The following is a 27,296-nucleotide window of genomic DNA, read 5'->3' as shown; positions in this document are numbered from 1 at the left end:
ATACACATGGTCGTGGATTCGATTCCTGCTACGACCGAACACCAAAAAGTTTTTCAGCGGTGGATTATCCCACCTCAGTAATGCTGGTGACATTTCTGAGGGTTTCAAAGCTTCTCTAAGTGGTTTCACTGGAATGTGGAACGCCGTTCGGACTCGGCTATAAAAAGGAGGTCCCTTGTCATTGAGCTTAACATGGAATCGGGCAGCACTCAGTGATAAGAGAGAAGTTCACCACTGTGGTATCACAATGGACTGAATAGTCTAAGTGAGCCTGATACATCGGGCTGCCACATAACCTAACCTAACCTAACCTAACCTAACCTAACCTAACCTACGCCTTTTTTTGCTGATTTAGTTTTCACTTTAGCGGCTAAACTCGAACTTAGTACTCACCTTTATTTACAAAGAAAATGACAGTTGAAAAGTAGTTAAAGTAGATTTTGGAAATGTAATGAGAATGGTGATTTACTCAATGGTACTAAAAATAATGTTTTTGTAGTATTTATCTCTCCATTTATATAAAATACTGTAAAAAAACTTCACAGGAATTCCCGCAGTTAATTCCCGGGAAAGCGGGAGCGAAAAAATAGCGAATTCCTGGGAACGAGATCCCGGAAAGAAAACCCTAGGCCACACTGGTAGAAAAATTTTCGTCAATACGATGAATTTCTACGTTGTATTAACGAAATTCTTCATTAAAAGTCAACCAACGTAGCATTTTGTTATAACAACGTGATTTTACGTTATATTTACGAAACCCTTTATGGAATACATTTCGTAGTATTAACGAATAATTACGCAGCCTTTTCGTTGTATTAACGAATATTATTCGTTGTATGAATGAAATGTATTCATTGTATGGATGCAGCTTATACGTTGTATGAATGAAAATCATTCATTGTATGAACCCAGTTTTTATACCTGCGCCACACTGTGGAACAGGGTATTATAAGTTAGTGCATATGTTTGTAACACCCAGAAGGAGACGAGATAGACACATGGTGTCTTTGGCAATAATGCTCAGGGTGGGTCCCTTAGTCGATATAACCATGTCCGTCTGTCCGTCCGTCCGTCCGTCTGTCTGTGAACACATTTTTGTGATCAAAGTCTAGGTCGCTATTTAAGTCCAATCGCCTTCAAATTTGGCACATGTTCCTAATTTGGGTCAGAATAGAACCCTATTGATTTTGGAAGAAATCGGTTCAGATTTAGATTTCCCATATATATCTTTCGCCCGATATGCACTAATATGGACCCAGCAGCCAGAGTTTTATACCGATTTGCTTGAAATTTTGTACAAACATAACACTTAGTCGTATAGTCAAGTGTGCAAAATTTGATTGAAATCGCTTCAGATTTAGATATAGCTCCCATATATATCTTTCGCCCGATATGGACTAATATGGTCCTAAAAGTCAGAGTTTTGGCTCAATTTGGTTGAAATTTTGCACAGGGAGTAGATTTAGAATTGTAGCTATTTAGCGATGTCCGTCTGTCTGTCTGTCTGTCCGTCCGTCCGTCCGTCTGTCTGTCTGTCTGTTCGTGTATTTTTGTGCGCAAAGTAGATGTCGCAGTTTAAGTCCGATCGTCCTCAAATTTGGCACAGGGTCGTTTTGGGTAACAAAGACGATCGCTATTGATTTTGGAATTCCGTACATCCGAATATTTTATGAGTCTCGAAAAACTTGCAAAATATTATCCAAATCGGTTCAGATTTAGATATAGCTCCCATATAAATCTTTCGTCCGATTTAGACTCATATGGCAACAGAGGCCAAAGTTTACTGCCGATTTTCGTGAAATTTTGCACAGAGAGTAGAATTGGCATTCTACCAATGCTTGCTAAATTTGATTGAAATCGGTTCAGATTTAGATATAGCTCACATACATAGCTTTCGTCCGATTTGCATTTATATGCCCTCAAAAGCTAGAGTTTTGCCCTGACTTGCTTCAAATTTTAGATATAGCTCCCATATATATCTTTCGCCCGATTTACACTCATATGATCACAGAGGCTATAGTTATACTCCATTTACGTGAAATTTTGCAGAGATTGCAGAATTATTATTCTAACTATGCATGTCAAATTTAGTCACAATCGGCTCAGATTATATATAGCTCCCATATATACGTACACCAGAGTTGGGGAAATATGGTAGACTGTTTCATATTTAAGACCCATTTTCAATTTTGGGATTTTCCTCCAATTAACTGGATAGTTTCCACAGAGAGTATATTTAATATGATATTTAAGTGTGTCAAGTTTGATCTAATTTGGTTCAGATTTAGATAAAGCCTCCATATATTCGAATTTTTTCGGGTTTATACAAATATGGCCAAAATTCCCACACTTGACACAAAATTCTGTGATGATTTCCCCATATCTTAGTCATATCCTAAACACTGTAATGCCAGAATTTCCACAGAACGGTTGAGTTTTAAATAAGGCTCCAAGTCGCCCGACTTGACCAAATAATACATATATCACAACCCACACTTGACCATATATCTTGGCGGGAAACCTTTATATAGCTCCCAGCAAATTTGAAGTAGTAGAGAGTCTACATAGTAGTGAAGGGTATAATATAGTCGGCTCCGCCAGAATTTAGACTTTACTTACTTGTTTTTTACTAAAATTGTGTTCCACCCTAGTGCATTAGCCAACTTAAATTTTGAGTCTATAGATTTTGTAAAAGTCTATCAAATTCTGTCCAAATCGAGTGATATTTAAATGTATGTATTTGGGACAAACCTTTATAAAGGGTGATTCTTTTGAGGTTAGGATTTTCATGCATTAGTATTTGACAGATCACGTGGGATTTCAGACATGGTGTCAAAGAGAAAGATGCTCAGTATGCTTTGACATTTCATCATGAATAGACTTACGATCTGCCACAACGTCGAATTTTCAGTGAATGGGCCCTAGAAAAGTTGGCAGAAAATCCGCTTTTTTATCGACAAATTTTGTTCAGCGATGAGGCTCATTTCTGGTTGAATGGCTACGTAAATAAGCAAAATTGCCGCATTTGGAGTGAAGAGCAACCAGAAGCCGTTCAAGAACTGCCCATGTATCCCGAAAAATGCACTGTTTGGTGTGGTTTGTACGCTGGTGGAATCATTGGACCGTATTTTTTCAAAGATGGTGTTGGACGCAACGTTACGGTGAATGGCGATCGCTATCGTTCGATGCTAACAAACTTTTTGTTGCCAGAAATGGAAGAACTGAACTTGGTTGACATGTGGTTTCAACAAGATGGCGCTACATGCCACACAGCTCGCGATTCTATGGCCATTTTGAGGGAAAACTTCGGAGAACAATTCATCTCAAGAAATGGACCGGTAAGTTGGCCACCAAGATCATGCGATTTGACGCCTTTAGACTATTTTTTGTGGGGCTACGTCAAGTCTAAAGTCTACAGAAATAAGCCAGCAACTATTCCAGCTTTGGAAGACAACATTTCCGAAGAAATTCGGGCTATTCCGGCCGAAATGCTCGAAGAAGTTGGCCAAAATTGGACTTTCCGAATGGACCACCTAAGACGCAGCCGCGGTCAACATTTAAATGAAATTATCTTCAAAAAGTAAATGTCATGGACCAATCTAACGTTTCAAATAAAGAACCGATGAGATTTTGCAAATTTTATGCGTTTTTTAAAAAAAAAAGTTATCAAGCTCTTAACAAATCACCCTTTATATAGCACCCAACACGTTTGACGAATGTGATATGGTATCGAAAATTTAGATCTACAAAGTGGTGCAGGGTATAATATAGTAAGCCCCGCCCGACTTTAGACTTTCCTTACTTGTTTTCATTGTAAGAATGAAAGGCGAACGCTGTATAAATGAACACAAACCTTAAATTAATGAAACCCAAACTATTATTGCATTTGAGTGTAGTCATTAGTAGTGAATTATTTTTTGTTAAGATCTTTGAAATAGGATTCATATACAGTAGGAAATAATTTTATTGAGAAATTAAGTAATTTAATAATCATACATTGTGACTTTCACTTAAAAAAAGCCTCTTATTTCCAAGACCAAAAAATGATAATCGTATCGCCGTGTCCATTTATCCAATTTTTTGCAAACAAGGTTCATTACGGGAATTGTTCCGCCTTCTTCATCTGAAAGTTCACTTCCCCGGGGCATTTTCGCTGAAGATTAAAAATTTACACTAAATTTCTTGCGAATATACAAAAAACACCAATTTAACTCACCCACCATCTAAAGGGTGGTTAAATTTTCAAGGGCCGATGTTGATTTTGAATAAAACACAAACTATTTAGGGAATTATTGTAATTTTATTTTATTATGATATATTGGTATTACTCAATTGTGTATGGAACAAAATATCGGCCAAATGGGCGCCCCGACCTCGGTGGGACACCATCATCCGATGGTCCAAATTTTCGATGACGCTGAGGCATAATGGAGGTTCTATGCCGTTAATGTGCCGAATTATTTCATCCTTTAGCTCTTGAATTGTTGCTGGCTTATCGACGTACACCTTTTCTTTCAAATAACCCCAAAGAAAAAAGTCCAACGGTGTCAAATCACATGTTCTTGGCGTCCAATTGACATCGCCATGTTGCGCAAAAGAGCCAATGTTTCGGTAGCTGTGTGGCAAGTGGCACCGTCCTGCTGAAACCACATATCGTCCTCATCCATATCTTCCAATTCGGGCCATAAAAAGTTCGTTATCATCTCACGATAGCGAACACCATTCACAGTGACTGCATGACCGGCCTCATTTTGGAAAAAAATACGGCCCGATGATGCCGCCAGCCCATAAACCGCACCAAACAGTCACTCTTTGTGGGTGCATTGGTTTTTCGACAATCACTCTTGAATTCTCATTCGCCCAAATGCGGCAATTCTGTTTATTGACGAATCCACTGAGGTGAAAATGTGCCTCACCACTGAAGATGATTTTCTTCGAAAATTGATCATCCACTGGTGCCATTTCTTGGAACCATTTAACACGTTGTTGGATTGTGTATCTTTCCATGGTTAGAATTGAGTAAGTCTGAAATAGAGAAATGTCAAATAAAACATCGGCCCTTACAATTTAACCACCCTTTATGTTTATTACTCACAACGAAACTGTAATGAGCCTGTGCACTCTTCAGCGAAAAGAACGTACTCGTAAATGTTGTTAAGGTTTGCCCATCAGACAAGTTTCTGTTGAACTTTTTACCGTTTGTTCAAGACGCACACGCAAATCTGTGCTTATTGCCATGTTTACATGGGTATGTACCAGTGTTGCCAGGTTAGGGGTTTTCCCCCAAATTTAGGGGGTTTTTCAAGCTTAGGTGGATTTTTAGGGGTAACTCTTAGTTGGGGGGTTGGGGGGATGGGAGCCACCGTGGTGCAATGGTTAGCATGCCCGCCTTGCATACACAAGGTCGTGGGTTCGATTCCTGCTACGACCGAACACCAAAAAATTTTTCAGCGGTGGATTATCCCACCTCAGTAATGCTGGTGACATTTCTGAGGGTTTCAAAGCTTCTCTAAGTGGTTTCACTCGAATGTGGAACGCCGTTCGGACTCGGCTATAAAAAGGAGGTCCCTTGTCATTGAGCTTAACATGGAATCGGGCAGCACTCAGTGATAAGAGAGAAGTTCACCACTGTGGTATCACAATGGACAGAATAGTCTAAGTGAGCCTGATACATCGGGCTGCCACATAACCTAACCTAACCTAACCTAGTTGGGGGGATTTTTGGGGGTAAAATAATATCTTAGACCTTATAAAGTGGAGCAATTTTCGACCAAATTTGGAACAATTCTGGCATGAAATTGGAGAAAAAGATACAGGAAATCAACCTAAGTTCCTAAATATTAGCAAGTATGCATTGCCATTATTTTCATTATCCTTTTCAAATTCTTCTTTTGAAAGGGCATTTTTAATATTTGACACAGTTAAAAACAAATTAAAAAATCGTATTTGAACTTAGCATCTGAAAGCTGCTATTATGGGTCTTAGGGAGCCATCGTGGTGCAATGGTTAGCATGCCCGCCTTGCATACACAAAGTCGCGGGTTCGATTCCCACCTCACACTGAAAAAACAGTGAACCCACCAGGAAGAAAACATTTAACTAATTTTAGAAAATTTTTAATATTTGTAGAAAATTTTAAGTAAACAGTATTACAAACGCTGACATCACGCCGATATCACAAAAATAAGTAAATATTTTTCGACAAATTCAAGAAAATTTATTAGACATAATTAATTTTTTTCACTTGCTAAAGAAAATTTTGTAAGTTGAAACAAAAAATTGGAGTTATTATCAAAATTGCAAGAATATCTTTAGTGACATACGAAGTTCATGGTGGACGCATTTGTAGTAAAATTTACAAATTTAAAGAAATAATGAACTATATTGTGAGAAGTACGAATTTAGTAAAACTTTTTACTTCATTTGTGTATAACTTTTTCTCGTTTTTTTAGTTCATTTAACTAACGTACGCAAAAAATTATTAGAGTAAAGGAAACTTTCTCCATACATACTAATTCCATGAACTAAAATAAAGTTAAATTGGCTTTAGTGACATAGAGAGTTCACTTTTTTTGAGTGCAGTAATGCTGGTGACATTTCTGTGTGTTTCAAAGCTTCTGTAGTTTCACTACAATGTGGAACGCCGTTTGGACTCGGCTATAGAAAGGGATTCGGGCAGCACTCTGTGATAAGAGAGAAGTTCACCACTGTGGTATCACAATGGACTGAATAAACTAAGTGCCCGATACATGGGGCGGCCACCTAACTTAACCTATATGTCTCATAATGTAACACCTACAAATGCACTTTTTGTACACTGCTATGGCAGACGATTTAAAATTGTAGACTTTTTGTAACAAATAATGTATATATTTACAGAATTTCGTTTATTTTTTGTACTTTATAAACCGATTTTTTAAAATTAAGTTGATTTAAAAGATTTATACATTAAATTATATTGTTTTATCTGCATTTTAAATTGACATTGTATTATTATATATTTTTATTCAATTTAATTTTGAAAATGTATCACTACAGCATTTTTTCACGAAATATGGGATTCCAGTTGGTACATTTTACATTCTTAAATTTTTGGGGGTTTTTGAAACAACTCTAGACCAATCTAGGGGTTTTTTCTTACGATTTGGGGGGAAGATTCAAAAATCACCTGGCAACACTGGTATGTACAAATTACATAGACGCTACACACGTATTAGAGAGAGTATGGAGAGACGTTTTAGAGAGAGAGAGAGAGAGTGTAAGGAGAGGCAGAAATACTCAAACTACCATTCGTATTATTAACGAACATATTTCATTAATATGACGAAACATAACAATTTAAAATTTATTTTTTAACGATCCATATCATTTTATTAACGATCGCTTTCGTTTTATAAATGATATTTTCAATTCCTGTTTCGGAGTATATAAAACGACGGTTTAAAGGGCTAAAGGTTTCCAAAAGTTACTCTCTATGTGCAAATGATTATAATAATTTCATCCCGGAATTTTATTCTAATTCTTGAAAAAATTACAAACTTAATATTCGTAATTTAACGAAACGTGTTTCATTAATATAACGAAAAACCAAAACACAAAATTGTCTTTTAACGATTGATTTCATTGTACTAACAATCACTTTCGTTTTTATAATGAAAAATTTCGTAATATTAACGAAAAATAATCAACGAAGCCCGTTCGTTAATAGTACGAACAATTTTGTATCAGTGCACAGGCAAGTGTGCCAAAGATGATATGCATCGACCTATGTTTCAAAATAGCAAAATTTTATTTTTGTTTGAATTGAACACTAACAACAAATACAAACCAAAAACAAAAAAGGATTGAAATTCAAACCTAATAAAATTAGCATAGAACGGAATACATAGCAAAACCTCGTTCATCCAAAATCCCTTCGTTTAGTATTTTTTTTACCAAAAATATACTCCAAAAGTAAAAATATTTCAAAAATATTTTAATCAAAAATAGCTGAACTTTAATTTTATATTCCATAATATACTTTATAATCAACCCAAAAAAAGCTTGGGGATAATGTTGAGAGAAATATTTTTTTTGCGGTCTTTGTAAATTATCCTTGTCGGCTAGAAAAATCCCCAAAATGTTAAAAATTATCATAATTTTAATTTGCTCAAATTTATTTTTTGTTGGTTTTACTTCAAGAACCACTACCAATACCTACACAAAACATTTAACTTGGTTAAAATCGGACGATTCATTCTTTTACACCACCCACTTTATTTAACCCTATTTTGGAACAAAATAAAAAAAACTTAAAATTCAAATATTTTTTAAAAATAGTTCTAGTCAATTATAGCAAAAAATTTATGTTTGCATTCGAAGCTCGATATCATAGGCTATTAAAAACAGAAGTTATAATAAAAATCGGAGCACATACTTTTTTGCCGCTTTCGAAGCACTGTGCGCTGTGGACTTTATCAGAATAAAATATTTCTAAGAAATCATTATTTTGTTCTGAATTTTATGTGATATTAATCTTTATTCTTTTGCAGTATATTTGACAGAGATGATGTGATAAATGCACTTTTAGACGCTGGCGTTAATAGGGTAAGTAAAATGTTATACGTTATCCGTGGAACAAGATTTTCCACGGAAATTTTAATTGACTTTTGTCACGAAATCAATTAATTTTTGATATTAAATTCAATTAATGTGTTCATTTAATCAATTAAACTTTTAATTGGTTTGGCAACAAAAAGCAATCAATATTGGTGAATTTACTTTACTTGCGATTGAAACAAAAGAAAATGTGCATTTCTTGGAAAAGATATTGATTATGCGTCCATTATAATGTGGATTTTTATACTGAAACTACTTTTTAGGGAATACTTGTGTTCCCGTCATTGTCACAAAACATTCTATATACACCGTATTCCTGCTGCTCCTATTCGGCGCAGATCGTGGTGGTGTTCCTGATTGTTGTCCTTCTCTCTTTCAGAAGGTCCGGATTTTTTTAAAGTTTTGGTCCCTCATAGTATTTTCATCGGCCTCCTGACCGTTTATGATTTCATTTGAGTGTTCTCTAATTCTGATTTGTATTCTTGTACGAATGTGTGTTTTTCGTTAAGATATATGGATCGGGTATTTCAGCCACATATAAAAGCTTTTGTATAAACATGTTATCATCCCAATTGAGAAAATTTGAATCCGTTATGAATTACAGTGTAAACGCATTAAGCTAACATAGAACAAATTCCTTTCAGTGCATGGCGGAAACTACAAACCTCTCGATGTGTGCCATGGAGTTGAAACAAACTCTTCACTCAATTGTTCGTCCTCACAATGTCATCTCGACCCAACAGGTAAGAAACCACAATGAGGGCTTTCGTCCGGTAAAAGTTTATTCACAAACCCTATTTGTGTTCACAGGCGCTTTACACAGCACTACATAGACTGAAAGAAGTGCTGATTATAACCGATGATCTCTTAAGGATTCAGTATGCCAACAGATCTGCTGAAAGATTGCTCAATATGCGTTTGGTAAGCGAAAAAAACGAACTTTTGGCAAAAGCTTAGTTTGTTTGGAATAAACGACAGAATATGTAAGATCGTAATGGCCAAATGACACACACCGAAAATAAATAAACTATTTTAAAGGAAGAATGAAATAACTACACGAAAAATGGACTAAATTTTTGTGAGAATTCTACAAAGCGTTGTTAAAACCAGGAAAATTTAATGTACTTTTAATGTACTTTTTAACTACAGTTCACGAAATTACATCCTCTCATAAAGAACAAATTAACTAAAAGTAAAGAAGAAAATCATTGGCGCCAAGAATAAAATTTCATTAAACTTTGGAAAATTTCGAAAAAGAAATAATAAAATTTGATTTAAATTTAAAATAGAGGAAATCTGGAAATGTATCGATGTATGCTTCGAAATTTGAGGAGATGTATTACGGTTCGCAAGAATAATTGAAGTAATTCTTACCATCAATTATGTGGACTATTTATTTCGATACTTTTCTATCATGAATTTAAAACAAATTTAATATTTCAAACTTGTTGGTATAAAATAATTTTATGTTGAATTTTTATTTTTATTTGTCACAATTGTCAATTAAACATTAGCTAGCATTTTCGTTAGGGGAAAAAACTACAATGTGTGCTCATTACCTCAAAAACGAAACAATTTATCGACTTTAAAGATGACAAGATGATGTGGGTGTAATGGTATTGCAAATGGGCCATATCGGACCACTTTTAGGTATAGCCCCCATATAGATCGATCCCCAAAAAGCAAATTTACGTAATGTCATGTCATGCAAAAATTGATTAATATCGGTTCATAATTACATATAGTCACCAAATAAACCAACTACCAAATTTGAATTCTAGATCCTTAGGAGGAACAAATTTCATCTCATGCGGTTGAGATTTGAGTCTCTAACTAACAGGTCGCTAGTATTAAATGCATATTATTTTTGTATAGTGCCAACCTTCAAATGATTCGTGTCAAAATTTGACGTCTGTAAGTCAATTAGTTTGTGAGATAGAGCGTCTTTTGTGAAGCAACTTTTGTTATTGTGAAAAAAATGGAAAAAAAGGAATTTCGTGTTTTGATAAAATACTGTTTTCTGAAGGGAAAAAATACGGTGGAAGAAAAAACTTGGCTTGATAATGAGTTTCCGGACTCTGTCCCAGGGAAATCAACAATAATTGATTGGTATGCAAAATTCAAGCGTGGTGAAATGAGCACTTAGGACGGTGAACGCAGTGGACGCCCGAAAGAGGTGGTTACCGACGAAAACATCAAAAAAATCCACAAAATGATTTTGAATGACCGTAAAATGATATCAAAGGAACGTGTTGGTCATATCATTCATCAATATTTGCATATGCGGAAGCTCTGTGCAAAATGGGTGCCGTGCGAGCTCACATTTGGCCAAAAACAACAACGTGTTGATGATTCTCAGCGGTGTTTGCAGCTGTTAACTCGTAATACACCCGAGTTTTCCGTCGATATGTGACAATGGATGAAACATGGCTCCATCACTAGACTCCCGAGTCCAATCGACAGCCGGCTGAGTGGACAGCGACCGGTGAACCGTCTCCGAAGCGTGGAAAGACTCAAAAGTCCGCTGGCAATGTAATGGCCTACGTTTTTTGGGATGCGCATGGAATAATTTTTATCGATTATCTTGAGAAGAGAAAAACCGACAGTGACTATTATTTGGCGTTAGTGGAGCGTTTGAAGGTCGAAATCGCGGCAAAACGGCCCCATATGAAGAAGAAAAATGTGTTGTTCCACCAAGACAACGCACCGTGCCACAAGTCATTGAGAACGATGGCAAAAATTAATGAATTGGGCTTCGACTTGCTTCCTCACCCACCGTATTCTCCAGATCTGGCCCCAGCGACTTTTTCTTGTTCTCAGACCTCAAAAGGATGCTTGCAGGGAAAAAATTTGGATGCAATGAAGAGGTGATCGCCGAAACTGAGGCCTATTTTGAGGCAAAACCGAAGGAGTACTACCAAAATGGTATCAAAAAATTGGAAGGTCGTTATAATCGCTGTATCGCTCTTGAAGGGAACTATGTTGAATAATAAAAACGAATTTTGACAAAAAAAATGTGTTTTCTTTGTTAGACCGGGGACTTCTCAGCCAACCTGTTACTGTGCGAAAATTTAGAGTAGTTAAGAGTAGGAGTCACTGAAGATGACGGAATAAAAGCCTTATATATAGGTACAATAGTTATATTAATTTTTAGGAAAAATAATAATAGTAATAGTGGTGGCAGTGATAATAATAATAATTGTTATTATTGCTGTTATTATTACATTGTACTTAGAAGTAGGTGTCACTGAAGATGACAATAAAATCTTTAAATATTACATATGCAATAGTAATATTGATTTAAAAAAGAATGATGAAAAATGAAAATAAATAAAATAAAAAAAAGATAAAAAATAATAATAATAATAAAAAAAAACAAAAAATAGTAATAATTGCAGGAGGAGTAGTTTTTTTTAATTGAAAATTATAAAATTTTATATATTTTTTGTAGACCTAAGAAGTTTATATTTGTGATCACTTTAATTCCATACCTTTAACCATTTTAGATTATAAGTAAAGCTTTGTTTCGGGGAGTTATTCTTTAGTAGATTTATTGTGATTTACCTCAATTGGCCTTTAAGGCTTCAAATTACAAATAAAAATAATAATAATATGGACTAACTCACTTAACTTAACTTAAGAAATTTTAAGATTCTTTGACATCGGCAATTGTTACCACAACCCAAGTAACTGGATTATGGATGACACTCTTTAATAGAAATTTCTGCGCAATCCATGCTGAATCAAAGTCATTCAAGCCTTGCAAGCTTTTTTCAGTGTAGTTCGCTTTCATTTCCATTATATTTTCGTGATATATATCTTATTTAATTGTAGATAATAAAAATGGAATGTATTGTACTAATATGTATTTTTTTTTTCTTATGCAAAATCCCCCACAGGACGAAGTCATAAACAAACCATTGGCAGATATTTTCGTCTCGGATGTATCCACGATTAACAGCAGTGTACAGGGGAAAGGTGTACGGGAATTTGATGGCATTCTTACAGTGAAGCGCAAGAATCAAGACGGAATACCAATGCACGTGAGAGTGGTACCAGTGGCTTGTATTGGAAGGTGAAGAAAAGTGCACAAGAGCTACATATCACAATCTGTTATCCTTTTCTTAGCTAGTTATGCGATCTATATTTACAGAACGCCCACACACTTCGTGTTCAATTTCGATGTACCTGGAGGTCAAATGGACTTCATTGCCACTCTGCCTCAACCTAAAGAAGCTCCACGTGGATCCCTACACTCCATTCGTCGGGGTAGCTTCGATGTCCGCTCTATAGCCTCGGATGGTTTGCGCCGTACCAGTCTAGCGAAGCTTACATCATTGCCACTGGAGGCTCCAATTACAAAAGTAAGTAATATAAATGGAACTATCTTATGTATAAAAAAGCATATAAACATGCTTCCCGATATTATCCTATATCGGTTTTACATAGCCTTCTATGTTGGCATTTAACAAATCCATTGTAAATGTACTAGTTCACATATGTTCATAACAAAGCCAGAATTCGAATTTCCAATGCGCATATATCTTCTAGGCCGTCAAGATGTATAAGAGGCAATACAGATTGGTCACGTTTTGCAAGAAATTTTTGGCATAACAAACCTCTTGAAGCAATGGATGTCCGTCCGGTTCGTTCCCTGAAGCAGCCTACACGCAACAAAATAATTCTTTCCTCCCAAACGAAATTTTAGACAAACAAAGTTCGTTTCTCATTTGCTTTTCGCTGTAAGGAAGATTATTTGGAAGAAAAGTATATACCTTTTGTGATAAGCGTTCTTCTTTGCCAGGGTGTAAAAACAATTTTATAAAGACTAACTCAAAAAACAATCTTTTCTGGCCAATTGCATTTTCCCTCACATCTTTCTCACTTCCACGAGGTTTTTTAGTTTTTAGCACCTTTTTCTGTAATACAAACAATGTAGAAGAAATTATTCGATTTTATAAATTTTTGTTAAATTTTACCTTTCGCCTGGACGGAGAATCGAACCGCGGACCATGCAATTTGTAAGCCAACACACTATCCACTGAGCTATGTAGCTGTTATTGTCATCAATAGAAATTTATCCATATAAGTTATATTTATATAGCATAGCTTGCGGCGCCCACGAGTCGATTAAACAAACTTTATTTACCAGAAACATACATTTAGTTGGGCACGGTGGAGCACGTCCGCCTTGCATGCCAAGGATAGTGGGTTCGATCTCTGCTTCGACCGAACACCAAAAAAAATTTTTTTTTTTTTTGTTTACATATATTCCAGATATGTTCGGAATATTGGATTGGTCTGTGTTGTTGGTTCAAAAATATTTTTTTTTATTGAAAAACTAAAAATTTTGTAACATTTTGGTGATAAAAGTTTAATATTTTCGAAGCAATTCAAAAAACTCTAACAAAAGAAAAACGTTTTCGGTACACGTATTCCAAAAGTTTTTTTCTTTGCGTGTAAGCACAATTCGCGTAGTCCAAGGAACCATCGAAATAGGCACGGAGGAAGACGGATTGATATAGTATCACTGGGCCAAGAGTATCGAGAGTTTATTCATAAATCTTCTTCGTCTTTGTCGCAATGTTTGGGTTATTTGTAAACTTATTAGTCCACTCATTACTTGAGGTGGGCTCTCAAAATGATAAAATGTAAATTGGAACAAAATAGTAGATACATTTTTGTACAATGGTTAGGATACAATAACTGTGAGTGAACATTTCGCCAATTGAACGAAAAATTACCTTCCCCGTTGTAATTTTTAGCAATTTTTTAGTAAAACTTTTTAACTCATTTGAAGAAGAACTATGAACTTGATTAAATTTTCTTAATACTGGGAGAAATTAACATATCCATAAATATGGCCCGAGCAAATGTGGGGTCTTCTCTGTAATATTCGTACATTTTTATAACATTTGGTATCTTTTGAGCACTAATATTTTTGTATGAAACATATTGATTGATTAACTATATTTTTCTTTTTCTTGTTTTCAAAAAAATCCAATTATGTGTGTGTGCGTGTGTTTATCTCAATCCCACTCCATCTGCAATGATTGTTATGTTCCTTTACCTCATCATTGTTTTCTTAACTTTGTTCATGGAGATTATAAACCTACTCTCACAAGTACAGGAGAATTGTTCAGCGGATGAGGCGCGTCTGATAGATAAAGTCATGGAGTTTCTAAAGCGTGAAGGACTCTACAGCCCACAGATGAAAGAAATACGCACGGATGACCCGATTGCCACAGATCTAATTGGCGCTCTTCTAACGGTAAGTAAACGCAAAAAAATAATTCTTTCCTGCCAAACGAAATTTTACACAAAGATCGTTTCTCATTTACATTTCGCTTTAAGGAAGTTTATTTGGAAGAAATGTAAATACTTTTTGTGATAAACGTTTATTCTTTTCCAGGATGTAAAAACAATTTCATAAAGACTAACTCAAAAAAAAAAAAATTTTTTTCTGGCTAATTGAATTTTTCCTCACATCTTTCTGACTTTCACGAGGTGTTTTAGTTCTTAGCACCTTTTCCTGGAATACAAGCAATGTAGAAAAAATTATTCGATTTTATATATTTTTTTTTTAATTTTACCTTTCGTCTGGACGGGAATCCAACCGAGGACCATACAGTTTGCAAGCCAACATATTACATAGCTGTTATTGGCATCAACAGTTATATTTATATAGCATCGTTTTCGGCGAACGAACCGATTAAACAAACATTATTTAACAGAAACATACATTTATGTTAGGTTAGGTTAGGTGGCAGCCCGAAGTATCAGGCTCACGTAGACTATTCAGTTCATTGTGATACCACGTTGGTGAACTTCTCTCTTATCACTGAGTGCTGCCCGATTCGATGTTAAGCTCAATGACAAGGGACCTCCTTTTTATAGCCGAGTCCGAACGGCGTTCCACATTTCAGTGAAACCACTTAGAGAAGCTTTTGAAACCCTCAGAAATGTCACCGGCATTACCGCTGAAAAACTTTTTGGTGTTCGGTTGAAGCAAGAATCGAACCCACGACCTTGTGTATGCAAGGCGGGCATGCTAACCATTGCACCACGGTGGCTCCCCAACATACATTTAGTTGGGTACCGTGGAGCAGTGGTTAGTACGTCCGCCTTGCATTCCAAGGGTCGTGGGTTCGATCCCTGCTTCGACCGAACACCAAAAAGTTTTTTTTTTACATATATTCCAGATATGTTCGGAAGATTCCGAAAAGGTGTTCAACATTATATACTACTACATTAAATATTTACTATGAAACTGTCAAATGTGTCTTATTAAAGACTTAAAGACTGTGTTGTTGGTTTTTTTTTGAAAAAATAAAAATTTTTTAACAAACGAATTTCAAAAAACTCTAACAAAAGAAATACGTTTTCGATACACGTTTTCCAAACGTTTTCTTTCTTTGGGTGTATCCTCGTTCAATTCAATACCGATTTATTCGTTAAATTTCGATTCTAGTCGCTATGATTTTATGTAATATTGAAGGCCGAACAGTTAATTTGCATCTATTTAAAGTACTTAAAATTCGAATACAAAATGGAATTTAGAGTTTTCGACTGAAATTTTTAGTATGTGTAATGAAAAGTCTAGGATATATTTGTGAGCTAATATTGCACATGTCGATGGAATACATTAAAGCAATGCTATACTTTACTATTCTATTCAACCGTCGAACTGAACGGACGTGTTTTTTAATAGCGGCTTATTTCATCGTAATCAAACCACCATGCAGCGAAATTCAAAGTCATCCACTGGGTTGCTAACTTCAGGGCCCAGTGGACGGGTATTGACTGAAGTTATGAATTTGGGCAGTGACCAAAAGTCAGGCCCAATTACTCGACACTTTGGCAAGTCGAACCTTTTCTAAGTTAACGACATCAAAAGGAAGTAATCCTTCACGAAAGAGATTCAAAGAACGCAGAAATGCTTTGTTTATCCTAAAGAAATTAGGATCAGTCGACCCAAGCACGTTGTCGGCTAAGCAAAGCGATTCCTTAAAATGGGCTCAAGGAATTCTTGAAGCTGGAAAAAGGGAACGATCACCGGATGAGCTGCCATCCTCTAAACGGGATCAACGATCGTTTGCCTCAGTTGCAAAAGACAGCCTTGTGATGGCTATCATTAATAAAGGAGCATTGGACGGTATGGTTCCAAAGCAAAAATTGGGGGAAATTGAGAACGCGATGTCTGGTGTCTACTCAGAGGGGCGAAAAAAGTTTCCCGGACCAAGTCCTCGACGGCAAGATGCTGGATGGTGTCAAGGACGATATAAGTTATTAGCATTTGCGTATCAGAGGTCTATGGATTGCTTTAAAGCTGCTTTGATGCTAATTGGTGAAGTTTGGAAAGGAGCCGCTTTGGAGTTAGTTGATAAAAAAGACATACCGGCTAAACCTAGAGCACATGCATGGATAACTGCTAACCCTCCTGATCCTGAGTCGATACTAAACAGACTAAAGGAATGTAACCAAGATCTTCCAACCGCCGATTGGAAGGTTGGTCGTTTGGATGAGGTGGATGGACCAAGACGTCATGCGGTGTTTATATTGAACATTGAGTCGCTGCCACATCTAGCCCAGACCCAATGACGTGTAAGTTATGGCTTTCATGTTATCCATATGAAGGTATACAAAAGCGATCAGCCAATGGATTCCGAAACGGACAAGCCTCCGGTAGAGTCAGAAGTGAAAAAATCTTGCGAAGCCGGAGGAGACATAAAAACTGCAAGCATTGACGAAAATTGTATGCGGGAAGTTCCTACAGGCTCAAACATCACCAAAGCTGAACCGCGGATTGTTGCGAGAGTCAACGAGATCTGTGAAGAGGAAGCCCTTGATGACTCAATTGAAGCGGCTGATGTGACGGTGGTTGAAAATTTGGGTGGTTCTACTTTTCCTCCAGATAAATTTTCACCACTGTAAGGCCGCTTGTGCTGCCATAAAAGTTCTCCTGATGAAAGGAGACATAGATATAGTTCTTATTCAAGAACCATACATATATAAGAATACGATCTGTGAATTAAGCACTCCGGGTTTCAAACTTTTGCATAATACCGGTAAAGATAAAAACCGAGCATCTATAATTGCTAAGAACGAACTAAACTTGTTTCTGCTGCCTTCATTAAGTAATGCAGACACTGTCGTAGCCAGTCTAGAGATATCCAAATGCAAATACTGGGTATCTTCGGTCTACATTGGACATGATAGGGAGATGCCTCCATGTGCCGTTAAGACCGTAGTTGAGGAGTCACTGAAAACAAAAACAAAACTCATTATGGGAGCTCTGGCTCCCATGCACATCATAGTGTTTGGGGAAGTAGTGATACTAATGCAAGGGGAGAGTCGCTAATAGCGTTTATTTTGCGTAGTAACCTGGTAGTTTGCAATAAGGGCGATGCACCAACCTTTGTCACCAAAAACAGGCAAGAGGTTTTGAGCGTCGCATTGGCCTCTCCGGAACTGAATGATAAGATATCTGAGTGGCAAGTTTTGATGGAACATAGCTTCCCAGATCATCGCTACATCAGTTTCAGATTGGCTGTTCGTACTTCAAAGACCATATTTCCGCCAAATGTTAGGAAAGCTGATTGGAATAGGTATAGGGAATCGTTCAATATGATGATACCGGAAAATCCAGAGACAAATATGAGCACTGTGCAAGATATCGAACACGCAGTGGAGCGGATTACTAAGGCCTTCAACATCTCACTGAATGCTGCATGCCCTAGAGGGAAGCCAAGGGGGAAAAATTGACCACCATGGTGGTCTACGGAGTTAAGTAATATGAGGAAATCCTGCAGGAAGCTCTTTAACCAAGAAAAGTTCGTCAGAGCTCCTAAGGATTGGGACGCTTACAAGAAGAATCTGAAAGGATACAAGCGAGAACTGAGAAAGGATCAGCATAACTCTTGGAATGTTTACTGCAGCAGTATTGAGAATACGTCCGAGGCTTCCAGAAGGTACTAGCATCCACTAACTCCGCTCCAAGCTTCATTAAAACATCGGAGGGCAATTGGACAACGTCCAGTGAGGAGACGCTGGAGGTACTATTGGACACATATTTTCCTGGAAATCAGATGGTTGGACCACGTTCTGGCGGTGCTACAGTGGGTCAGCGGTCATTTCCTATCGAGGAACTTGTATCGGAATCTAGAATAAAATGGGCGTTAAATAGCTTTGGGTCATTCAAATCCCCCGGACCTGATGGAATTACTCCGGCGGAGTTACAAGCAGGGACTGCAGAATTATCCCTTGGTTGACGGTGATATATAAAGGATGTATAAACTTAGCATATATTCCAAAAAAGTGGAGGGAAACAAAAGTCGTTTTCATACCTAAAGCAGGAAAAGCCTCTCACTCGAGTGCGAAGGATTTCCGACCAATCAGCTTATCCTCATTCCTACTTAAGACTCTGGAGAGGATGATAGACATTTATATTAGAACTAGCGTCGATTCAAGTTTGCTCTCAAAATGACAGCATGCATACTCGAAGGGCATGTCTACTGAGACCGCTTTGCATGAACTAGTCAGCTTTACCGAAAGCTCACTATCTGTCAATGAATACACAATCGTGGCGTTTCTAGACATCGAGGGGGCATTCAATAACGTCCATCCAAGATCGATATTAAAAGGACTGACAACTCTGAATGTTGATCCAGGTATACTTAGGCTGCTAGACGAACTGCTAATGAGGAGACGTATTTCAGCCACACTAGGACAAGCAAACATGCAATGGTATGTGAACAGAGGCATTCTCCAAGGAGGAGTTCTATCACCTCTTCTTTGGAATGTTGCTATAAACAACCTTCTGGTTTCCCTAGAAAAAGAAAGGATAAAAGTGGTGGTATACGCAGACGATGTGGCTCTAGCAGTCAGGGAAAAATTCCCATCCACAACCAGAGATGTTATACAAAGAGCCCTGCGGATGACTGAGAAATGGGCGAAAGAGAATGGTCTTGGAGTAAATCCTGCCAAGACAAGTTCAGCGTATGGCGTGCTTATGTATCTCAGGCCCATTCAGTAAGACAGGAACAGATTCCCTTAATGTCATGCTGCATCTATTGTCTTTAGACATTTTGGCCAAACAGTCAGCTGCAACAACGGCTGTGCGGTTGCGAGAGCTATCGCTGTGGTCGGAAAAATATGTACGGCCACATTTCGGTCCTCAAAATAATGCAATATGTGCCTAACGTAGTGGATTACACTCTGGCGAAACCACTTTTCGACAAAAAGTTTGAAACTCTAATTCCCAACAGTGAGGGGTGGTATACACAGACCCCGGGGAATAAAAGATATATAGATTTCTACACTGATAGCTACAAATTTGATGGACAAGTGGGTTTTGGAGTATATTCTAAAGATCTGGAACTTCGAATAGCGAAAAGATTACCTAATCACTGGTGTTTTTCAGGCTGAAATATTAGCAATAAAAGAGGTGGCGAATTGGCTGAGAAGTAATGTTCCAAAGGGAGCCACCGTGGTGCAATGGTTAGCATACCCGCCTTGCATACACAAGGTCGCGTGTTCGATTCCTGCTTCGACTGAACACCGAAAAGTTTTTCAGCGGTGGATTATCTTACCTCAGAAATGCTGGTGACATTTCTGAGGGTTTCAAAACTTCTCTAAGTGGTTTCACTGCAATGTGGAACGCCGTTCGGACTCGGCTATAGAAAGGTGGTCCCTTGTCATTGAGCTTAACATGGAATCGGGCAGCACTCAGTGATAAGAGAAGAACCGATGTGGTATCACAATGGACTGAATAGTCTAAGTCAGCCTGATACATCGGGCAGCCACATTAATATATACTCAGACAGTCAACCTGCAATAAAATCCTTGGACTCTTTGTTCCTTTATTCGAAAATGGCCATCGACTGCCGCAAATATCTCAACGAGATGGATGAGCAGTACAATATTCACCTAATATGGGTGCCTGGCCATAGGAACATACCGGGGAACTGCGAAGCAGATGAGTTAGCAAGGCTAGGAACTAGAATCTGTTGGTATGTCTCTGGCTACTTGCAAGCTCTTACTGCGTGAGAAGGCCGTCATGGTGGCAAATGTTCGATGGGAGAATTGCAAGAGTTGTAACGACACCAAGCAAATATGGTCCCATTTAAACTTGAACCGCACACTAGATATGCTAGTGTTCTCAAGACGTCAGATATCACTTCTGATATCTGATATAACGGGTCGTTGCCTGATAGGTGAATTTGCAAACACTATTGTTGCGAAGTATAATGACTATTATATGAGCTGTCATGATTCGGAGGAAAAGGAATCAATTAAGCACCTCTTGTGTGAGTGTCCTGCATTTTGAGTAAGGCGTAAGCAAATTTTAGGAGCATATAGCTTTAGATTACTGGCGGACCTGGAAAACGTTAACTTAAGCAGTCTGTAATGTTTTTGGAACAATCTGGTTGGTTCAATAAAAGAAAATAATAGAGAAGGTTCAGTGGTTAAAATTAGAAGTGCCCATATGTAATAGTTACTTTTAGTTAAATGTGGTATCACAATGGACTGAATAGTCTAAGTGAGGCTGAAACTTAATCGTGCTGCCACTTTAACCTAACCTACTTTACTATGATTTTTCCAGGGACCAAATGTGTATTCTTCAAGACGAAGTTCGAATGACTCCATTGTACGGACAAATTGTACTAACCGTCTGTCCACGATAATGCCAGCGAAGATGAAGGCAAGTAACTATTACAACTTAGGCTTTACGTGTTTTTAATGAAAAATCCTCTTGCAGGCAACCCCACTCATCATGGAAATACTGGAAGAATCTCTCAACTGGGAATTTAATATTTTCAAATTGGAAGAAGTTACAGAGCGGCACCCACTATTATATTTGGGAATGGAAATATTTCGTCGATTCGATGTATTTGCTACGCTCAATGTAGACGAGAATGTCTGCAAGAATTGGCTGGCTGTTATCGAGCGTAATTATCATGCCGACAACTCCTACCACAATAGCACACATGCCGCCGATGTTATGCAGGTATATATAACCGAAAAACTTGAATTCCTGACTGAAACTTGAAATTATTCATTCTAAAGAGTTCGTTACCCGTACTTTGATTTTTATAAGAAAAAGTTCTGCAACAAGGAGAGATTAACCCTATGAAAATTTTAGGCAACTGGCGTTTTTATATCACAGCTTGCAGCCAAAGATTTAATAATGGACCGTTTGGAAGAAGCTTCAGCACTAATTGCTGCTGCAGCCCATGATGTTGATCATCCCGGGCGATCGTCAGCCTTTCTTTGTAACTCAAATAGTCCATTGGCGATACTGTATAATGATTTAACGGTGCTTGAATCGCATCACGCGTCGATTACTTTTAAGTTAACTTTAGGTGAGTATTTTCAATTAGAAGGCGGCATGATTAAAGTGACATGCTTCTTCTACAGGTGATGACAGTGCAAACATATTTAAGAATTTGGACACCGAAACGTACAAAGCTGCACGTACGACCATCATTGACATGATCTTGGCCACTGAGATGACAAGGCATTTTGAACATTTGGCCAAGTTTGTAAGCGTTTTTGGAGCTGAATTGGAACCAAGAGATGTAAGTTTCGTAGTTCACAAATTATTCAAAATTATTCTTAAGGAAACACTTAAAGTTTCATATATGGGAAGTATTTAAAATTAAATTTCAGCCCTATAGGTTCCGATGTCTGAACAGCCACTCATCACCAATATCATTCTTGCCAGTAAGCACCTAAAAACTTGAAAAACAGGTGAATGCAGAAGACCACTTAGTCAGCTAGATTGTTTAAGCTACCGAATGGTGATTTCTATCAGAATCAAATTCTTTATAAATCGACTTAGGTAGATGAATTTTCCGAATATTCAAAAATATGAAATAAAGTCGAGTTTAGCATTGAAAGTCGAGTTATTCGGTATTTTACATACGTAGTTGGTTGATGAATTTTTTGAACTGCATATGTTCACGTATATGAATAACCAGTAGCTGAATGAATAAAAATCGAATAATGATTCAAAAATAACAGGATGATTGTGTGTAAAGGGTTATAAAATTTGGTCAAGAGAAAACGCGTGTAAATCGGTGAAATCGTTTATTTAAAAAATCAAATTAAATTTCTTTTTCAAATTCAATTAGTATAAAATTCAGGAAAAATATTCAGTTAGGCTTTCGCTTTTCCAAATCCGAATTGCCTTGCCTCACCCTTGACACCTGCCATCAGATTTTGTACAGCCACCTTGTCCACCTTCTTCGCCGCAGAAAGCCAGTTTGCCTTGAACTGCTGCTCGTCCTTAGCAGTTTTTTTGGTCTTCTTTAGGTTCCGCTTGACAATAGCCCAGTATTTCTCAATTGGGCGGAGCTCTGGCGTGTTGGGAGGGTTCTTGTCCTTGGTAACCACCTGCACGTTGTTGGCGGCGTACCACTCCATGGCGGCGTACCGTAATGACAAGATGCCAAATCCGGCCAAAACAGTACGGAACAACCGTATTTCTTCAGGAAAGGCAGCAGACGTTTATTCAAACACTCTTTCACGTAAATTTCTTGGTTGACAGTCCCGGAAGCTATGAAAATGCTGTTTTTCAAGCCACAGGTACAGATGGCTTGCCAAACCAGTTATTTCTTTGCGAACTTTGACAGTTTTATGTGCTTGAAAATATCTGCTACCTTTCCCCTTCCTTTTGCCGTATAAAACTCCTGTCCCGGAAGCTGCTTGTAGTCGGCTTTGACGTAGGTTTCGTCGTCCATTACCACGCAGTCAAACTTCGTCAGCATCGTCGTGTACAGCCTCCGGGATCGCGCTTTGGCCGTCGAATTTTGTTTATCATCGCGATTTGGAGTCTCTACCTTCTTGTAAGTCGATAGCCCGGCTCGTTTTTTGGCTCGATGCACGGTTGTAGACGATAGACCCAGCTTATTTGCGGCATCTCGGAGAGAGAGGTTAGGGTTTCGCTTGAAACTACCGGCAACTCTCTTTGTCGTCTCAGCGGCTTCCGGTTTTCGATTTCCCCCCGATCCAGACTTCCTGACTGTCGACAAACGTTCCCCAAACACTTTAATTACATTTGTAACGGTTGATTTGGCAACTTTTAGCGATTTTGCAAGCTTTGCGTGCGAGTAGCTCGGATTTTCGCGATGCGCGAGCAAAATTTTGATACGCTGCTCTTCTTGCTTGGACGGCATTTTGACAACTGAAGAGTGAATTCCAAAATTAAAATAGGAGCAACATTCTACACACACACCTTCAAAATGAGGGGTGTTCAGGTTTTTTAAATGCAAAATTGAAAGAAATACGTCAAGTTTATATTGATCAAATTCTGACCCTTTAAATGGGTATTAAACAATTAAACAACATTTATTTGTTATGGATAATTGTCTCATAACTTTTGCCTACAAAAATTAAACACATTTTTTGCAAAAATTGTTTTCTACGCCCAGAAAAAAGTGACCACTTCTTTATGTTAAAATGAACTCATTGTGAGGAAAGTTGAACTTCGTATAGCGCCAAAGACATTTTTATTTGTGTGAACAATGTGATTTTCGTAGAAATTAAGTAGAATGCATTCCATATATTAGTTAACATTTTCCTTTATTTATGTACCGCTATACTACAGAATGAAAAAAAATGTAACTGAATTGAATTCATTTACGGAATGATTTTATTGAACTTTTTTCATTCATTTGGACAAATCTTACATATTTGTGGTAAACCTTTTACTTCAAAATTAGATCTGCTTACCTTCGTTTTTAAATACAGTTTTATTTATTTATATAGACAATTTGTTCTTCAATAAAAGATATGTTTTATTTATATATTAAATATATTTATTAAGAATCAACAGCATCGACTGGTCTTGAAATAGTAGTTTATTATTCCACTGTTTCCAATTTCCATGTAATGTTACCAGCTGTGTAACGGTTTTCTTCTTCTTGTTCCTTTCACTTTTATTAAGATGCTGCGTAACGATTTTGTCCTCCTTTTACAATTTCAATACCTACAAATATAAAAAATCATAAACCATTTTTTCCAAAATGAAGACGAATGAATGGGTTGTTATTCTGTTGGCGTTTTCTTTCTTTATACACCATCACGAACATTGATAGAAGTATTGTTTGTTATTTATGTTCAATAATTTTGAAAAAAACAACATTTTCTCACTAATTTAAAATAACCAATATTTTATATACTTTATTTGTTATTTATTATATTATTTTACGATATTATTTTTTAACAATCTCTCCGTATACCATAACAACGCGATTCCAACTAAAAAACAACCCACGCGCAAACATATCGATTACAGGTAGATAAAAGAAATATAGGAAAATTTCCTATTTTCTAACAAGTGTGTTTCCTTATGTTTTGAAAGGATTTAATACTTCTTAGTACGAATGAACTAAAATATTTTTCTTTGCTAAGTGTTATTCGTATGTATGGTATTATAAGTTAGTGCATATGTTTGCAACACCCAGAAGGAGACGAGATAGACACATGGTGTCTTTGGCAAAAATGCTCAGGGTGGGCTCTTGAGTCGATATAGCGATGTCCGTCTGTCCGTGAACACATTTTTGTAATCAAAGTCTAGGTCGCAGTTTTAGTCCAATCGACTTAAAATTTGGCACAAGTATGTGTTTTGGCTCAGAATAGATCCCTATTGATTTTGGAAGAAATCGATTCAGATTTAGATATAGCTCCCATATATATTTCGCCCGATTTGGACTTATATGGCCCCAGAAGCTAGATTTTTACCCTAATTTGCTTAAAATTTTGCACAAGAAGAACAATTAGTACTATAGTCAAGTGTGCCAAATTTTATTGAAATCGGTTCAGATTTAGATATAGCTCCCATATATATCTTTCTCCCGATATGGACTAATACGGTCCCAGAAGCCAGAGTTTTACCCCAATTTGGTTGAAATTTAGCACAGGGAGTAGAATTAGCATTGTAGCTATGCGTGTCAAATTTTGTTGAAATCGGTTCAGATTTAGATATAGCTCCCATATATAGCTTTCGCCCGATTTACACTCATATGACCACAGAAGCCAATTTTTAACTCCGATTTAGTTGAAATTTTGCACAGGGAGTAGAATTAGCATTGTTGCTATGCGTGCCAAATTTGATTGAAATCGGTTCAGATTTAGATATAGCTCCCATATATATGTTTTTCTGATTTCGACAAAAATGGTCAAAATACCAACATTTTCCTTGTAAAGTCGCCACTGCTTAATCGAAAAGTTGTAAAAATGGCTCTAATTTTCCTAAACTTCTAATACATATATATCGAGCGATAAATCATAAATAAACTTTTTCGAAGTTTCCTTAAAATTGCTTCAGATTTAAACGTTTCCCATATTTTTTTACTAACATTGTGTTCCACCCTAGTGTATTAGCCGACTTAACTTTTGAGTCTATAGATTTTGTAGAAGTCTATCAAATTCTGTCCAGATCGAGTGATATTTAAATGTATGTATATGGGACAAACCTTTATATATAGCCCCCAACACGTTTGACGGATGTGATATGGTATCGAAAATTTAGATCTACAAAGTGGTGCAGGGTATAATATAGTCGGCACCGCCCGACTTTAGACTTTCCTTACTTGTTTTATAAGAAATTTTACTAAATTTGATGAAGCTTGGTTGTAGTTCGGTTTTTGTTTATTTTTACGAATGCATTGTTATCAGTGAATAAAATTTTCTTGTTCAGTAGTAAATTCTTATACCCAGCGAAGAAAACAATATTAGTAAAATTCCATGCCTTATTCTAGTTAATGAACTATTCCTAACTGCTTTCAGTTTAGTTTTTTTTTTACTGAAACAAGTAAATTTTTATTATTTCACACAAAAATTTAACTTAATGAAAATAGAATCGCTAAACTAAATTGATAAACATTTTTTCCTTTACTTTCGAAGGCACTTTTTTCTGGGTGTATATTCAAAATATCGTAATTTTCTGCAAGAATAATACACAAATTATTGCGACCACTTACACAACTCAATAGTACGAGTTGTCCTCTGCTTTAAAATGTCTCTCAGGGGATTCATTCATTTTAATTTTTTTCCTGCCGTTTTTTATATAGAATTTTGAAATCACATTTTTCAAATCATACCTAAACGAATGTAACGAAAATGTTATTTCCATTTCATCAAAAATCGCTCGAAAATTTCTTTTGCATACTTTCAAACAGTGCACGTATCAGCTTGAAAACACTATGAGAGAACTGAAGTGCACCAATCACATTTGCAATTTTAAGCATTTGAGATTGAAATTCTCGAAAATACTATAAAAATTGGAACAACTTGACAAAAATGTGAAAAGAATGGCATTGAGAGGCTCACGTTTGAAAACAGTCGCAAATGTGTAGCTAGTGTGGCTACACGTCCAAATGATATGAAAAAACGCTATTTAATTGAAAATAAATAATAAAAAAGTACATTGCAGAACACACTGAAGACAAAGTTTGCCCGTTTAAAAAGATTCTGTCTTTGTACTAGAGAGTTTGGTATTGATACTGAGCCAAATAATCTGAGAAATGAATTAAGGATACATCTAAAGGTGGGTATTAAGTTCGAGTTTAGCCGCTAAAAACGTCATTTTTTCACGATTACTTCTCTTTAATAATCCATTTTAAGGAATACAAACTTTGTGAAAATTTGCAACAAATAAGTATAATTTCATGCATTTTTCTTACTGATTTAGTT

The 27,296-nt window shown here is 36.8% G+C and overlaps 1 protein-coding gene across 1 annotated transcript in view; it reads left to right on the top strand.

The window, feature by feature from the left end:
- Pde8 (phosphodiesterase 8) overlaps nt 1–27,296 on the top strand; it is a 130,442-nt gene that overhangs the window by 79,309 nt on the left and 23,837 nt on the right. Inside the window, exons 6-15 of the mRNA XM_075313856.1 lie at nt 8,531–8,585; nt 9,242–9,340; nt 9,408–9,518; nt 12,497–12,672; nt 12,751–12,961; nt 14,701–14,868; nt 21,202–21,300; nt 21,358–21,606; nt 21,742–21,961; nt 22,017–22,177. Coding sequence (XP_075169971.1) covers nt 8,531–8,585; nt 9,242–9,340; nt 9,408–9,518; nt 12,497–12,672; nt 12,751–12,961; nt 14,701–14,868; nt 21,202–21,300; nt 21,358–21,606; nt 21,742–21,961; nt 22,017–22,177 — 1,549 coding nt within the window. The remainder of the gene's footprint in view (nt 1–8,530; nt 8,586–9,241; nt 9,341–9,407; nt 9,519–12,496; nt 12,673–12,750; nt 12,962–14,700; nt 14,869–21,201; nt 21,301–21,357; nt 21,607–21,741; nt 21,962–22,016; nt 22,178–27,296) is intronic.

Source organism: Haematobia irritans, chromosome 5, assembly GCF_050003625.1.
Source record: "Haematobia irritans isolate KBUSLIRL chromosome 5, ASM5000362v1, whole genome shotgun sequence".
NCBI classification, from domain to species: domain Eukaryota; kingdom Metazoa; phylum Arthropoda; class Insecta; order Diptera; family Muscidae; genus Haematobia; species Haematobia irritans.
Note: the sequence above shows the minus strand (reverse complement) of the source record. Positions and strands in the feature narration are given on the sequence as shown.